A 15,161-nucleotide genomic window follows, 5' to 3' on the forward strand; every position below is an offset into this window, starting at 1 on the left:
ATTTTCCTCATCCGTCCACGACCAGGGAGATTAGCTACAGTGCCATGGGTTGCAAACTTCTTGATAATGTTGCGCACTGTGGACAAAGGCAAATCTAGTTCTCTGGAGATGGACTTGTAACCTTGAGATTGTTGATATTTTGCCACAATTTTGGTTCTCAGGTCCTCAGACAGTTCTCGTCTCCTCTTTCTGTTGTCCATGCTTAGTGTGGCACAGACAGACACACAATGCAAAGGTTAAGTGAACGTCTCTCCTTTTTATCTGCTTTCAGGTGTGATTTCTATATTGCCCACACCTGTTACTTGCCCCAGGTGAGTTTACAGGAGCATCACATGCTTGTAACATTCTTATTTATCCGCAGTTGTGAAAGGGTGCCAATACTTTTGTCCAGCCCATTTTTGGAGGTTTGTGTGACATTATGTCGAATTTGCTTTCTTTCCTCCCTTTTTTTGTTTTGTCCCAATACACACAAAGGGAATAAACATGTGTATAGCAAAACATGTGTTAATGCAATACGTTTCGTGAGAAATACATGATTTCCTGGAGAAATATCAAGGGTGCCAACAATTTCGGCCATGACTGTATATGTCCTGTACAATACAATACCCCCCCCATTGTAGATGTTAACAATAGGTTAGATACACCTATCACATTTGAGATTGACACTTGAGAATGTAATTTTTGGCTTTGTCATGATATATTTGGATGCTAAAGTGTACATTCCATAGCAAAACTGACTTGGTAAATTCAACAGATTTACATTGTTGTCAGCACACACATTTCCATTTCCATTGTGGGTGGCTAGTAAATAACCTTCCAGAAACGATTTATTTGTCTACATATGGTCAATGCTGCGGCATACATGCATATCCTTTAGTAAATCAGCCCCAGTGTTTTTCAATATCAATTTCAATTTATATATCTATATTAGTAAATTAATTTGTTTGAAGAATGCGCAGTGTTAGTCTCACATATCATGCATGAACGCTATCTCTTTTGAGATTTTTACATTAAACTAGAAGAGGCATCGATAACTTATGTTCATGAAGAAATATTCATTCAGAAAAAATACAGATTATTATAGTTTGAAAAAATATACAGTCAGGTCCATAAATATTGGGACATGGACACAATTCTAACATTTTTGGCTCTATACACCACCACAATGGATTTGAAATGAAACGAACAAGATGTGCTTTAACTGCAGACTGTCAGCTTTAATTTGAGGGTATTTACATCCAAATCAGGTGAACAGTGTAGGAATGACAACAGTTTGCATATGTGCCTCCCACTTGTTAAGGGACCAAAAGTAATGGGACAATTGGCTTCTCAGCTGTTCCATGGCCAGGCGTGTGTTATTCCTTCATTATCCCAATTACAATGAGCAGATAAAAGGTCCAGAGTTCATTTCAAGTGTGCTATTTGCATTTGGAATCTGTTGCTGTCAACTCTCAAGATGAGATCCAAAGAGCTGTCACTATCAGTGAAGCCATCATTAGGCTGAAAAAACAAAACAAACCCATCAGAGAGATAGCAAAAACATTAGGCGTGGCCAAAACAACTGTTTGGAACATTCTTAAAAAGAAGGAACGCACCGGTGAGCTCAGCAACACCAAAAGACCCGGAAGACCACGGAAAACAACTGTGGTGGAGACCGAAGAATTCTTTCCCTGGCCAGATCAAGAACACTCTCCAGGAGGTAGGTGTATGTGTGTCAAAGTCACCAATCAAGAGAAGACTTCACCAGAGTGAATACAGAGGGTTCACCACAAGATGGAAACCATTGGTGAGCCTCAGAAACAGGAAGGCCAGATCAGAGCTTGCCAAACGACATGTAAAAAAGCCTTCACAGTTCTGGAACAACATCCTATGGACAGATGAGACCGAGATCAACTTGTACCAGAGTGATGGGAAGAGAAGAGTATGGAGAAGGAACTGCTCATGATCCGTCGCATACCACCTCATCAGTGAAGCATGGTGGTGGTAGTGTCATGGCGTGGGCATGTATGGCTGCCAATGGAACTGCTTCTCTTGTATTTATTGATGATGTGACTGCTGACAGAAGCAGCCGGATGAATTGTGAAGTGTTTCGGGAATATTATCTGCTCATATTCAGCCAAATGCTTCACAACTCATTGGACACTTCACAGTGCAGATGGACAATGACCCAAAGCAGACTGCAAAAGCAACCAAAGAAGTGGAATGTTCTGCAATGGCCAAGTCCATCACCTGACCTGAATCCGATTGAGCATTTCACTTGCTGAAGACAAAACTGAAGGGAAAATGCCCCAAGAACAAGCAGGAACTGAAGACAGTTGCAGTAGAGGCCTGGCAGAGCATCACCAGGGATGAAACCCAGCGTCTGGTGATGTCTATGCGTTCCACACTTCAGGCTGTCATTGACTGCAAAGGATTTGTAACCAAGTATTAAAAAGTGAAAGTTTGATTTATGATTATTATTCTGTCCCATTACTTTTGGTCCCTTAACAAGTGGGAGGCACATATGCAAACTGTTGTCATTCCTACACCGTTCACCTGATTTGGATGTAAATACCCTCAAATTAAAGCTGACAGTCTGCAGTTAAAGCACATCTTGTTCGTTTCATTTCAAATCCATTGTGGTGGTTTATAGAGCCAAAAATGTTAGAATTGTGTGCATGTCCCAATATTTATGGACCTGACTGTATATTCTCTTTCTTGCATCTAATATTCACTATTACTTAAAGACAAGCATTTAGAAATCATCTTGACTACATTAACTGCTAAAAGCCAGAATGTGAGTGGCTGCCATAGTATACTATATTACATATTCTTTCTCTGTCAATTAATATAGGTTCCATTTTCTTATGCACTTTAGCAAGTTTCCCTATGAAATCAATGAACCCCATTTGCAAAAAAAAATAAATAAATATCTTGTGGTCTATGTTTGATGATCATTGAGAACAGCAATCCAACAAACAAGTACACAAATTCTATACATATACAGTACATTATTTACTTCAAATGGGGTGTAAGTGCTATCAGGGAAGCACAACAAGTTCTGGCCCTGATTCCTTTTTCTTTAGCAGGTTCCTAAATGCATCCTCTTTAACCCCTATTTGATTGTTTTACTATTTTTGTTTAACATTTCTGGGAAACCTGTCCAGTCATAGCACTGCTCAGTTGTTGTCATCTTTTTTCTATAACTATTTTGTTCCTATTTTAGGGCCCATGGACCAGATGCCGTGCTTATGGCAGAAGGGAACCGCCCTGCTGAACTAACTCAGTCTCAGATGCTTCACATAGCCCAGCAGATTGCAGCAGGTATGGTGTACCTAGCCTCACAGCACTTCGTCCATCGAGATCTGGCAACAAGGAACTGCCTGGTGGGAGAGAACCTCTTAGTGAAAATCGGAGATTTTGGAATGTCTAGAGATGTGTACAGTACAGATTACTACAGGGTAAGTTTACTTTTTGTTATAATCCTTTGTAGAGACTATGAAAATGGTATAGGCTTTAAGACACAGAACACACAGTAAAGCAGACCTTTCCTTTTTGAATGTTTACTGGAACTGTCCTTAACTATGAATTACTCGCCTTTTAAGAGTGTATAATCAGTTACCAATAACTGCACCAGTCTTTCCACCTGCTACTCAGCTATTCACCCAATTGGGTGCTGCCATCTTGTTTCTCATGCAAGGTAGAGAAGGTGAAGCCATTCCATCAATCATAACCAGACACCTCTGCCTTTCCTATGACATGCCATGTGCAACTGATTCCTACAGAGCAGTAGCAATATGCCAAAGGGAGCAATTAGAGGTGGGGATGAAGACTTGGCTACTGATTTTTGGACAGAAAGGCAAAATTGGCATATCAGTCATAGCAGTGCTTAGTCTTCATAGGCAGCATATTTTGGGCATAGAAAGAGTACTGGAGGAGAAAGAGATGAAGAAGAAATTTTGGATGGTATCACTATATTCACATGCTTGGGTAATGGAAAAGTTCCCTTTAAAAGCATAGTAGCTGAAATGAGGTTATGACTCATGATTTAGATTTGCAGAATTTCTGGGAAGTCAGGAAAGCAGTATTGCAACTTCTGTTTCTTCATTTTAAGTAAAAGCTTTTAGGCTACAAACAGTAATCATTGCCACACAGTCACCTTTATTTTTGTAGTCCATTTGTTTCTTGTCACACACTGATGTGTCCACTTATTACTACATTAGTAATTTATATAAGTGGGGAAGTTCACTTTAAAACAATAAATTATATCCTCTGCTGATTAAAAGCTAACGAATATTTCCATCCATTGTAGAGAAATAATTATACTTACTTCATAGCCATTTCAGTGTTTTTAAGCTCTGACAGTTTAGATTGTGTTGAATGCACTGAGCTGTATGGATCCCTCCTTAGGTCTACATATGCGGTTGCTTTTAATAGGGGAAAGGAGCACCGGTATGAGTAAACACCATCCTGAGGGAGGCCATACTATAAATAAAAGGACTTCTTCCCAGTGGAGCCTGCAGTTGGGTACAAGTTGGGCAGAAGTGGGTACAAATGGGTCGATGTTTTATTTTAACCACTTGTGGACCAATAATGGACTAGCTAAGGTGTAAGAGTTTTATTTAAGTCATTATGTATCTTGTGCACCCTAGAATACCCCTTGTGGTGCACATTCCCACACTTTCCACCCAAAGACCATCTGTCAGTGTGACAGCTGAATTCCTAGTCTGTTTACTAGAACTGCTGAAAGTGGCTCTTTCTTTAATGACACCATGCAACCGTGACAATTTATATATTGAATGCAAGTTTATTATAAATTTATAGTTAGTTGGAGCTGTTATAAGCTGAAAACAGACTGTTTCTGTATGCTGCTAGATGTTTCAGTGGGAGAAATCTGCAAAATGGAAAGAAACATTAAAATGCATCAGACTTTGGGCTTTGTTTATGAAAAAATGTGCTGTGTTCAGAATTCACTCAACTGTTGCAAATACCGGTAATCCTTGTAATATGTTTAACATGGTTTTTCCTATGATCATCAGACCCATCTAGTGGCCATTATACAGTATTTCTCTGACTGTGGTATTTCAGAAAATACCACATTATGGATGGAGATGACAATCAGCAGTTTTTTTTAATAAATAGACCATTTTGTACCATAGATGTCAGTTTTGTAGCTCATTAGCCTATTTAGTAATGCAGTATTGTGTGGAATGGATGAAATAACAGCTACTGTATAGTTTATTAGTTTATAGGCAGAGTTCATTGACTAAGTGACCCGTGGTAAAAAAAACTGTCATGTAAAAATGTTGGGGGTAACATTCTTCAGCCAAACAAGCTATAGAGTCAAATAATTAGAACCCATTTGTTCTTAAGAATTGACTGTAACACAGTGTAGTGATGAAGGGAGTCATATAAACTGCTGTGTAACAATTTGTGAACCCCACATTTGTATTTTTTTAGTCTTCAGCTTTTTTTCTGATATCATCAAGTACAGTGAATCCCAAAACACCTTCCTAAGTTGAAAGATTGTATGTAAATTGTAATAATTATAGAGCATTAGTAGAAAAAGGGGGTAAAGGGAGGCCTATGATAAAGGACTCACCCCTTGTTAGTGGATTTTACTGGTGCCACACCCCTTATTGACAAGATACTGAAACACATGGAAACCCTAACTAGAGAAAGCTAATGGGGCTTTAGGAGGTACCACACCAAAATGAAAATATAATACTCAAAATGTAAAAAATACAACTTTATTGAACAAAGTAAAACCACAGTTGTGGTAAGGATTTTGGGCAATCACATAGCTCATCTTAAAAAGCATGTGTAACTTGTAACAAACAGGCTTATCACATGATATTACAAGACATATCCTTGATAACATAAGAACCATAGTTGACATAGTTGCTCCAAAGTTGTGCTTGAATCCCTTTCCGATGTGTTTCCGAGGACAATAGCCCGCTTCCTGAGATATAACATATGATTCCGGTGAGGCATCAAAAGGTTTGTAGAAAGCCAGCAGGAACCATGAGCATAGGATCCAAGAGGGGAGGGTCCCTCCCAGGGACGGACTGACCATTTGGAAACTCGGGCACTGCCCGAGGGCCCGGGGTCAGTAGGGGGCCCCATGAGATGCTCCTGGTACCTTTTTCATAGGCTATTTTGAGTTTGGGCAAGGACACAGGGGCCCCATGATCCCCTATTGCCCGGGGGCACCATGAGTTGTCAGTCCGCCCCTGGTCCCTCCATCAAAGGTTCAAAGGTGAGCCAAGTGGACAAAACCACAAATCCACATTTAAAGCATGACCAAAGTCAATCCCTAGCCAAAAAGTTTAAATTTAGGTAAATATGTTGGGTATGGATGAAATTAAAGTATTCTCCAAAGGCATAGCGATAGTATATACCTATAAACCCATAAAAGCAATAAGTGGATGATACCATATAAAATGTTCAGTACAGTGAACCTCAAAACACCTTCCTAAGTTGAAAGATTGTATGTAAAATGTAATAATGATAGTATGTCAAATGAGATGATACAGAAGGAAGGTGTCATCTCCCAATGCATTTTGCCACATTGGCTTCTTCGTGGGTTCAGATAGGGTTCACCATACTGATGCTCAACCCAACATTACATGGCCATATAGGGATAGTAAGATAGGAACAATTAGATGGAGACCAACAAGGAGCACAACGGTGGGACCCCTCTCAGGACACCAGAGGACACAGGTGGATGAGGGGGGGAACAATTTCCTCAAACCGTAATGTAATCTTGTGTGTGGTAGCTTGGATCAATATACAACGCCAGCCCACAGATAACAAACAGACAAGTGTGGGACAGTGTAGCCAAATACCTTAAGCAACTATTGTAACTAGATGGCAAGGCTCCAGATGGTAGCCAATAGTATTAATTCAAACTGCCAGGCATACCTCAGCCTATAGTAACACATCCTAATCCCAAAAAGGAACTGCTGATTAGTAACAAGTACAGTACATCATTCTCAAACATACAAATCCAAGCAGTAAAAGGCATTGCAAGCTCACCAATGAGTGGAGGCTGCTGTAGAGATAGAAGAGACATTCTCCTTATACTTATAGAGTGATTTATAACCAAGTTCAAGCATACATAATACACATGCATGCTTTTGAATATATCATATCAGCAACTGTAATTAACCTGTAGAGTATTATTATTATAATACAGGATTTATATAGCGCCAACAGTTTGCTCAGCGCTTTACAATATAACGGGAGACAATACAGCAACAATACAGTTCAATACGAGAGGAATAGGAGGGCCCTGCTCCTTGAAGCTTACAATCTAGGAGGGAGGGGCTAGTGGTACAAAAGGTAGTAACTGTGGGGGATGGACTGGTAGGAGGAGTAGAAGATTCCACTATTAGCTGAGGGCAGGATAGGCTTCCCTGAAGAGATAGGTTTTCAGAGATCGCCTAAAAGTGAGCAGAGTAGGCGATAGTCTGATAAATTGGGGTAGAGAGTTCCAGAGGATGGGGGAAGCTCTGGAGAAGTCCTGGAGAAGAGCATGGGAGGAGGAGACAAGGAAGCTAGAGAGTAGGAGGTCGTGCGAGGAGCGGAGAGTACGGTTTGGGTGATATTTGGAGACAAGATCAATGATGTAATTTGGGGAAGAGTTATAAATGGCTTTATATGTTATTGTTAATGTTTTGAATTTTATCCGTTGGGCAATGGGAAGCCAGTAGAGGGATTGGCAGAGAGGGGTGGCTGATACAGAACGGTTAGTAAGGTGGATGAGTATAGAAAGTATTATAACAAGTAACAACTGTAAATAGTGACATTTACAGACCAGAGGTATTAACACCACACTTATCTCATTATTCTGCCACTCACTATAAGATCTATAAGAAATGATCAGATGGTAGGAGGGCGATTTACTAAAATTGAAGAGTACAAAAACTGGTGCAGCTCTGCATAGAAACCAATCAGCTTCCAGGTTTTATTGTCAAAGTTTAATTGAACAAGTTGAAGTTAGAAGCTCATTGGCTACCATGCACAGCTGGACAGGATTTTGCATTGTCCAGCTTTATTAAATCAACCCCTAGGTGTTGTTATTCGGTCAGTTGCAGATTAAACACGCCAAGAGAATATAACAATATGGATTGGTAAACCCTAACAAGCAATGCACATAGGTAAGTATGCTATGTTCCAAAATTGTGTTTCGCTGTCATTTTTTCAAAAGTAATTTTATGTGTAAAAGAAAGCCGTGAACAGCTCTTCAGCTCTGCTCTGCTACAAGAGCACACGTCATAGTGATGCGTAGAACAAAAGCTGAAAGTTATGCAGTAGGCTGGTTTCACATATACTTTCTAACAGCCAACCAGCAGCCCATGTATCCTACAATAGGGTGACGATACTGCTCCTCCAGAGACATGTGCTTTTCAGCATTGTCACCCTAAGACATGAGGTCTGGCTTGGATCAGCAGATCAAAAATTAAGGAATCGAAGTCTCAAGTAAGGAAAACACCTTCCTCCTAGCAATCAATGGAAGCTAAGCTACCTGGCCTTTTTGTGACTTACATAAACCTTTATATTCTGTTAATGTCTGGAAGTTTATTTGTCTTGCCATATAAAATTACAGTGTGCTGCTGTGATATCTCTGTGCACAGACGCCTGCTCTCAGTGACACATTACACAGACCATAAGCTATGTGTCGAGTAGCAAAGTGCTGTACTCATCTGGATTTCAAAATGAAGATTTCTCTAATATCAAGTGTCATCACAGAATTTCTCTGACTCTCAAGGCATCTCTACTATGTAGAAATATGAGAATCTAATCTCAGTTGGCAGCTTCCTACAGTGACAATAAAAAAGTCCTCACTTTACCCTCTGGTCCCCAGTTACTTCCTCCAAAAGCTGTTGTCACTGCCTTTGCCTTTCATGGGAGAAGAGGAGAATGCAGATCACATGTGTATTTTCCTCCAGTCACTACATAGAGCCTGTTAGTTCTGTACAACAACTGGAGGGAGGCGCACACATGGTTTGCACCACTGCCTTCTTCTTTATTTACAGGCAAAAAAGCAGAAGGAATGAGGAAAGAAGATGTTTGAGTCCTTGAGCCCCTGGTTTTTACAGTGCATCCATAAACTGCCAGGATATGTATAAATTCCACACTACATTAACAGGATACAATGAAAGGCTACATGCAAGGACCCCAGTATTTAAAGCCCAACTCCAGGCAAAAATGAAGTTTAAATATTGGATTGTGCATCAAGTACCTCACTCCTCTGTCCTGATTCCAAACACCTAACCCATCTTGCAGTGGATCAAAGTAATAATTTAAGTCAGGCTAATTTCCTTCCATGGGGACTGGGCATTTTCCCTCCTAGATATCTTCTTGAGCACTGGTCCCCTCACCACCACTGTGAGTTTTCCTGCCTCAGGACCCTATGCAGGGCTGTGGATAAGGGTGTACCACCAGTTCTCCTGTATGGGGCCCAGGCCAGCAGGGGGGGCCAGGCAGATGGGTGAATCAAATGTGGGCTCGGAGGGTGATTGGCACAGCAGAGGAAGTTAATGGAACCAATCCCCTGCATGGCTCTCTCTGCAGCAGCTAAAGGCTGGCTTCTTCTCCTCTTCCTCTAACAGCTGCAGAGAGAAACCATACAGGGGATCGTTTCCAATAATTACCCCTCCTGGTGCACCCATCACCCTCCCTGTGCACCAAACGTTTCCCCCTGCTGCCCAGTCCCCCCTGTGTGCCTGCAGAGCTGCTGGCTTCCCTCCTCTCCCTCCCAGCAGCTGCAGGCACAAAATAGGATCCTTCAGGATAGATATTGGCGAAAGGGTTAAGTAAATATGTCACATTTACCAGCCCCTTCCTTTTCTGAATGAATACAATGAGTGATCAGTAACAATTAGCTACTGTATTCATTCATAACTGAAGCATAGTGTTTTTTTGAGGGGGAGGGGGCCCCTTCACATTGGCTGTATGGGGCCCTGTGGTTTTTAACAGCAGAAACACAGCAAACTTGGTACTCCTGCACTTCAAGATGGACTCGGCTACGTTTATGGTAACATCACAAATATCCTGGAAAATGCCCTCAACGGACCGGGGTAGTCCAATGTCACTGGATACAAAGAAAAACAAACAGAGGGCGCACTGGCCTAGTGCATTATTGTAAAAAATGTATTGGAAGGAAGTATCATACTCACAATAAGCGAACAGGACAAAGGCACATCATGCTACACAGCAGTGTCCAATCCACATTACATATAAGTCCACAAAAATGGAACCGTGGACTTCCAACAGGCTAACGCTTTTCGAGGTCTCAACCTCTTCCTCAGAGCCACTTTTTATCCTTCCAATACATTTTTTACGATAATGCACTAGGCCGGTGCGCCCTCTGTTTGTTTTTCTTTGTATCTGGTTTCTAACAGCAGCCCTGACCTTATGAGAGAAAATCCGGCTGCTGAAAGTGTTGCCTTCCCCAATAGGAGGTGTCCATATCATACAGATAGCGATGTGGACACCCAAACTAGACTCCAGGAAGTAAATTGTGGCTTCAGGTAAGTAAAAGGGAAATTTGGATAGGTTTTTATTTTTTTCATACCTGCAATTAGGTATTGGGGATAGGAGTGGTGGGGGGTTGCTAATATCCTGGGGTTGGGCTTTAGCAAAATGTATACCACTGTTTTAAGAACTATTTCTGCACTACCATAAACTTATAATGTACATACTACTCTTCATACTGGAAGCTGTAGATCAAATGATTAGCAGACCATCCCCAGTTACTTAGCTTTGGCAGTTAAATGTAAATGCAGAGACCTACAAGAGGTGACATTTTTCACACGATCGCCATTTTCTTGTGTTGCACAGTACAATTTATTATGTTATGAGTAAAAATAAAGCAAAATCCTTTGTACATATATTGCATTTAGGGATTAATGGTTTCTCAGCAATACTTCTCAGAGTCCATGTTCAGGTTTCCTAGGTTACAAATCCATAGAACAAATGAGCAAGAGACACACAGGCGACATTTATTGGAACACAGGAATCAAGACTTTCAGTCTCCCATCTGCTCTACAGATCTTAAAATAATTCCAATCATCATTTCAGACTGTCCTTCATCTTCGGACTGTGCTGCCATTTGTTTGTCACCTATTTAAAATCATCTAATTCTCCACATAGATCAAATATGTTCAATATACAAACATCAATCTACTATTTTTTTTTGTGGAGAAAATGTCATTAACGTAAATTGTTCTAATGCAGAACAGTTTAAATATTTATTAGATGTTTTATTTCACTGCCAGTCCTTGGTTTCATGTTCATTAGCATTCTCTGAGGGAAATTTATGCGGAGCTTCCCAATCCTTTATTACATACTATTGATTAATTTTTTTTAGCAATTGCATGAAATTAACAATCAATTTTTGTATTTTTCTCACATCCGTTTCATGCATGGTTATTGTAAATTGTGTCCGTAATTAAGCTAACCCCCCCCCCCCCCTCCTCAATTAAATATTTCTCAGTCCAGTAGGTAGTCTTGTGCTGCCACACTAGAGAAAATATTTACTTAAAATGAAGAACTAGATTGTTTCCTTCCTGAGTATTAACCCATGCATTGAGTGCATTTTTGGACTCATCTCTGCACCACTACCAAGCAGTTGCCTAGTAGCCAATTAATTCAGATCTCAAGCACTTCATCTGCACACAGCACAAGAGATGCTATTCAGAGGTTGCTAGGATACCTCTTCCTGCAGTGTAAAGGCAGATCTGATTTAAAAGGGTTAATAAGCGAAAGCTATGCATACACAGTAGTCACTTTTTAGCAATAACACTCTAAAAATAATATTTTTGGTTTAATGTATATATGTTCTAAATGATCATTATATCTGTTGAAAGAAGAGGTTGCATCCACTTTCCAATTATATTGCCTTAAAGCTTCATCAGTTGCTTGATGCAGTCTATGGCCTTTTTATCACAGCCATTCTGTAGTCTGGTAGGGATCACTTCAGATACCCATCAATGTCCTTGATGGAAAATTATAGCAAAAGTATTGGGAATTAATTTGTAAAGTGCATTGGTCCTCTGGTATTTTCAAATCAGAAAGAATGCATCCTGGTCTCCCTTGCTATATAGGTGCCGTTAAACAACTTGGTCAAGTTATAACTAGCACAGAAGGGATATGTGAAAGGGCAATTACATTGCAAATGCAGAAAAAATAAAATCCACCAGTGAATGACCCCACTACCCTGCAAATAGGAGTATACCTGTCTCTAGAACTGCTATTCTTTCAAACAAGCTCTCTAGCTCCCTTGTCTCCTCCTCCCATGCTTGTCTCCAGGACTTTTCCAGAGCTTCCCCCATCCTCTGGAACTCTCTACCCCAATTTATCAGACTATCGCCTACTCTGCTCCCTATTAGGCGATCTCTGAAAACCTATCTCTTCTGGGAAGCCTATCCTGCCCTCAGCTAATAATGGAATCTTCTACTCCTCCTACCAGTCCATCACCCACAGTTACTACCTTTTGTACCAGTAGCCCCTCACTCCTAGATTGTAAGCTTCAAGGAGCAGGGCCCTCCTATCCCTCTTGTATTGAACTGTATTGTTACTGTATTGTCTCCCGTTATATTGTAAAGCGCTGAACAAACTGTTGGCGCTATATAAATCCTGTATTATAATAATAATAATATTAATAATATGATTGGCTCATGTTTGAATCAAAGAGTTCAGACTGTTTTTCCATTATATAATGACAACTTGGGGGAAGCAGCAATTGTATTCATCCCCAAAAATTAAAAAATATATATATATTTTTAAAAATAATTACATATATTAATTGCAAATGTATATTTTGCTGTTTGCTTGGTGGTTTCAATCAAAGCTGAATTCCAGCCTATAAAAAATACTAACCAGCTCAACACTTTGTTAAAAAGCAGCTATCTCTTGAGTAGTACCACGCAGAATCCTTCTATAAATTTCAGCCCTCTTCTAGGCTGAATAATGCCCAGCATCATGCCCACTTCTTATGAGCCCTGGATTGAGTACATGTATATGAGTACATCTTAAAGCCCTGCTTTCAAAGGAAAATGCTGCAGAGAGTAGGGCCACATCATCACCTGCCCACTGCCAGAGTAAAAAGAGTAGAAACAGCATGATGGAACAAGATCAATGATGCATAGTAAAAGGTGTATTTAATATTAAAAAAAAAAGATGTCAGGGAATACCAAGGGGGAGGGGGTACTGTTTTGAGCTGGGATTTAAGATGTGTTTGCGCTTTTGCTACTTACCTTCTCTTTGGAGAAGGTTGTGCTTAAGGTCCAGATCTCAGTTTTACCTTTGGCATCCTCCAATCTAAACAGTATTTCCCTTTGTTTATTTAAAGTGGTATTAAACCCTAAACAAAAATTTTTTATATATTGCAGATTACCAATCATTAGATGTGGTGGCTGCATTCGTTTTCTTTTTTAGGCTTTTTCCCCCCTCTGTTTTCATCTGGTGATCTAGCCATTTAACACACTTTCTGTATTAGACTGCCTCCACTCTGGATGAAAGAGCACAGGGACACCTTTGGACAGCAGCATAGTTAATCTAGGGGGGGATGGTGGTGTTAAATGCATTAGCAGGTTTAGACACACTCCAAATAACACTTTATAAGTAGGTACAGCAACAGGTTTTTGTTCCTTTTGAAAAAAAGTTTTACATTAATAAATAAAAAAAAAACAAAAAGCGATCATGGTAAGCACCCCTCTGATAGTCTCAACTCTGCAATGGCTATATCTGCAGAACAGCTTGTTCTCTTGAAAAACATCGGACTTACTGACAGGATCACCAGGTGAAAATAAAGGAGAAAAAGACTAAAAAAGAAAACTAATGCAATCAACACATCTTAGAGTTGGTAAGCTTTGGTATAATACATGCTTGCCTTTGGATTTATTACTGCTTTAATTAGTAATTACTAAAGTGGCAAACTATTCTTCAATATTTGAAATAAAAGACAGAACTATTTGCTTCAGTTTCTGACATTACCAACAAATGCCCTTACTGCAGTCAGTCATACCAATGAATCTTCATAGTTTGCCATAGATATAAGCAAGTGTTAGGATATGCCAGCATGATCTAGCAAACAAAAGATCTTTGGTTTACAGACTTATATAAAAATGTATATTCATATCACCAAACATGCATGTTTTGTCAGTGGAGATGGGAGAGGGAGGAAAGTGTTACTAAACCCAGGACCCTGCATTTACTATATCTGGTCTCCCACAGTACACAGAACATGGACATGCAATTATTTAGGTAAATATAAACTGCTAAATACCTTTATCAGCAGTTAGAGCAGTCTTGTGACTTCTATCAGTGTCCAGCAGAGCACATGTTAAAGCTCATAGAAGGAGTTTTCTTTCTGCTCTAGGATGATGTAAAACCCCTGACCTCTGTCTGGACAGTGCTGATTGCATGCACTCTCCCAAGAAAAAAAAACCTCTCTAGCAATACACACCAAACTGAGCACATGCAGAGGATAACAGGGGGACACTGGAAGAAGGGGAGGATCAGAGAAGTCAGGATCAAACAGCCTTTTTACACAATGCAGAGGATTAAACCGTTAGGTTCCACAGTGACTATAACAAGCATGCTTTACTGCATATACAGACTGATTTTACTGTTGTGGGTTTAGTAACACTTTAACTATAACGTTTCTCACAGAACTGAAGCACGTAAATTTCAGATGACATGGATATGTAGAGTTTCATGACATAAAGAAGAAGATTATCCAAAACAAGAGAACATTGTATGTAGCAAGGCAGTTTGGATACCTGACATGGGGAGATTGGGTCTGAGGGTGATGGCTAAGTGTTCCATGGTTAATACATATAAGAGGAGTTTTAGAGGACATTCTTGGCACATGTCATTTCATATCAAGAATTTAGGGAATAGGGAGCTGGTGACCCTATTGACTATAGCTGAGGGGGAGGAGTAAAGTGACATGATTTGTGGAGGAGGCTAAGGCCTAGGCTTAATTGTTTTATAGAATGTTTTATAAAAAACTAGTGAACATGATCAAAGGCCCTTTCTGCATCCACCGACATAAGGCATGTGAGCATATTTGAGTTTTGGGCATGATGCATTAGTGAGTTTTGACGGTATTGTCCCTGACTTCTTGGCCTTGCACAAACCCTATTTGATCTGTGTTTATCAACCATGGC

The 15,161-nt window shown here is 40.1% G+C and overlaps 1 protein-coding gene across 4 annotated transcripts in view; it reads left to right on the forward strand.

Annotated features, from left to right (window-relative positions):
• NTRK2 (neurotrophic receptor tyrosine kinase 2) overlaps positions 1-15,161 on the forward strand; it is a 271,171-nt gene that overhangs the window by 230,714 nt on the left and 25,296 nt on the right. For all 4 annotated transcript variants that reach the window (XM_089662108.1, XM_089662106.1, XM_089662109.1 and 1 more), the window contains one exon: positions 3,206-3,440. In XM_089662108.1, the coding sequence (XP_089518234.1) occupies positions 3,206-3,440 (235 nt within the window). The remainder of the gene's footprint in view (positions 1-3,205; positions 3,441-15,161) is intronic.

The sequence above is a fragment of the Staurois parvus genome, unplaced genomic scaffold (genome assembly GCF_062004578.1).
Source record: "Staurois parvus isolate SC_StPar_1 unplaced genomic scaffold, SC_StPar_1.0 ptg001432l, whole genome shotgun sequence".
Taxonomy (NCBI): Eukaryota; Metazoa; Chordata; class Amphibia; order Anura; family Ranidae; genus Staurois; species Staurois parvus.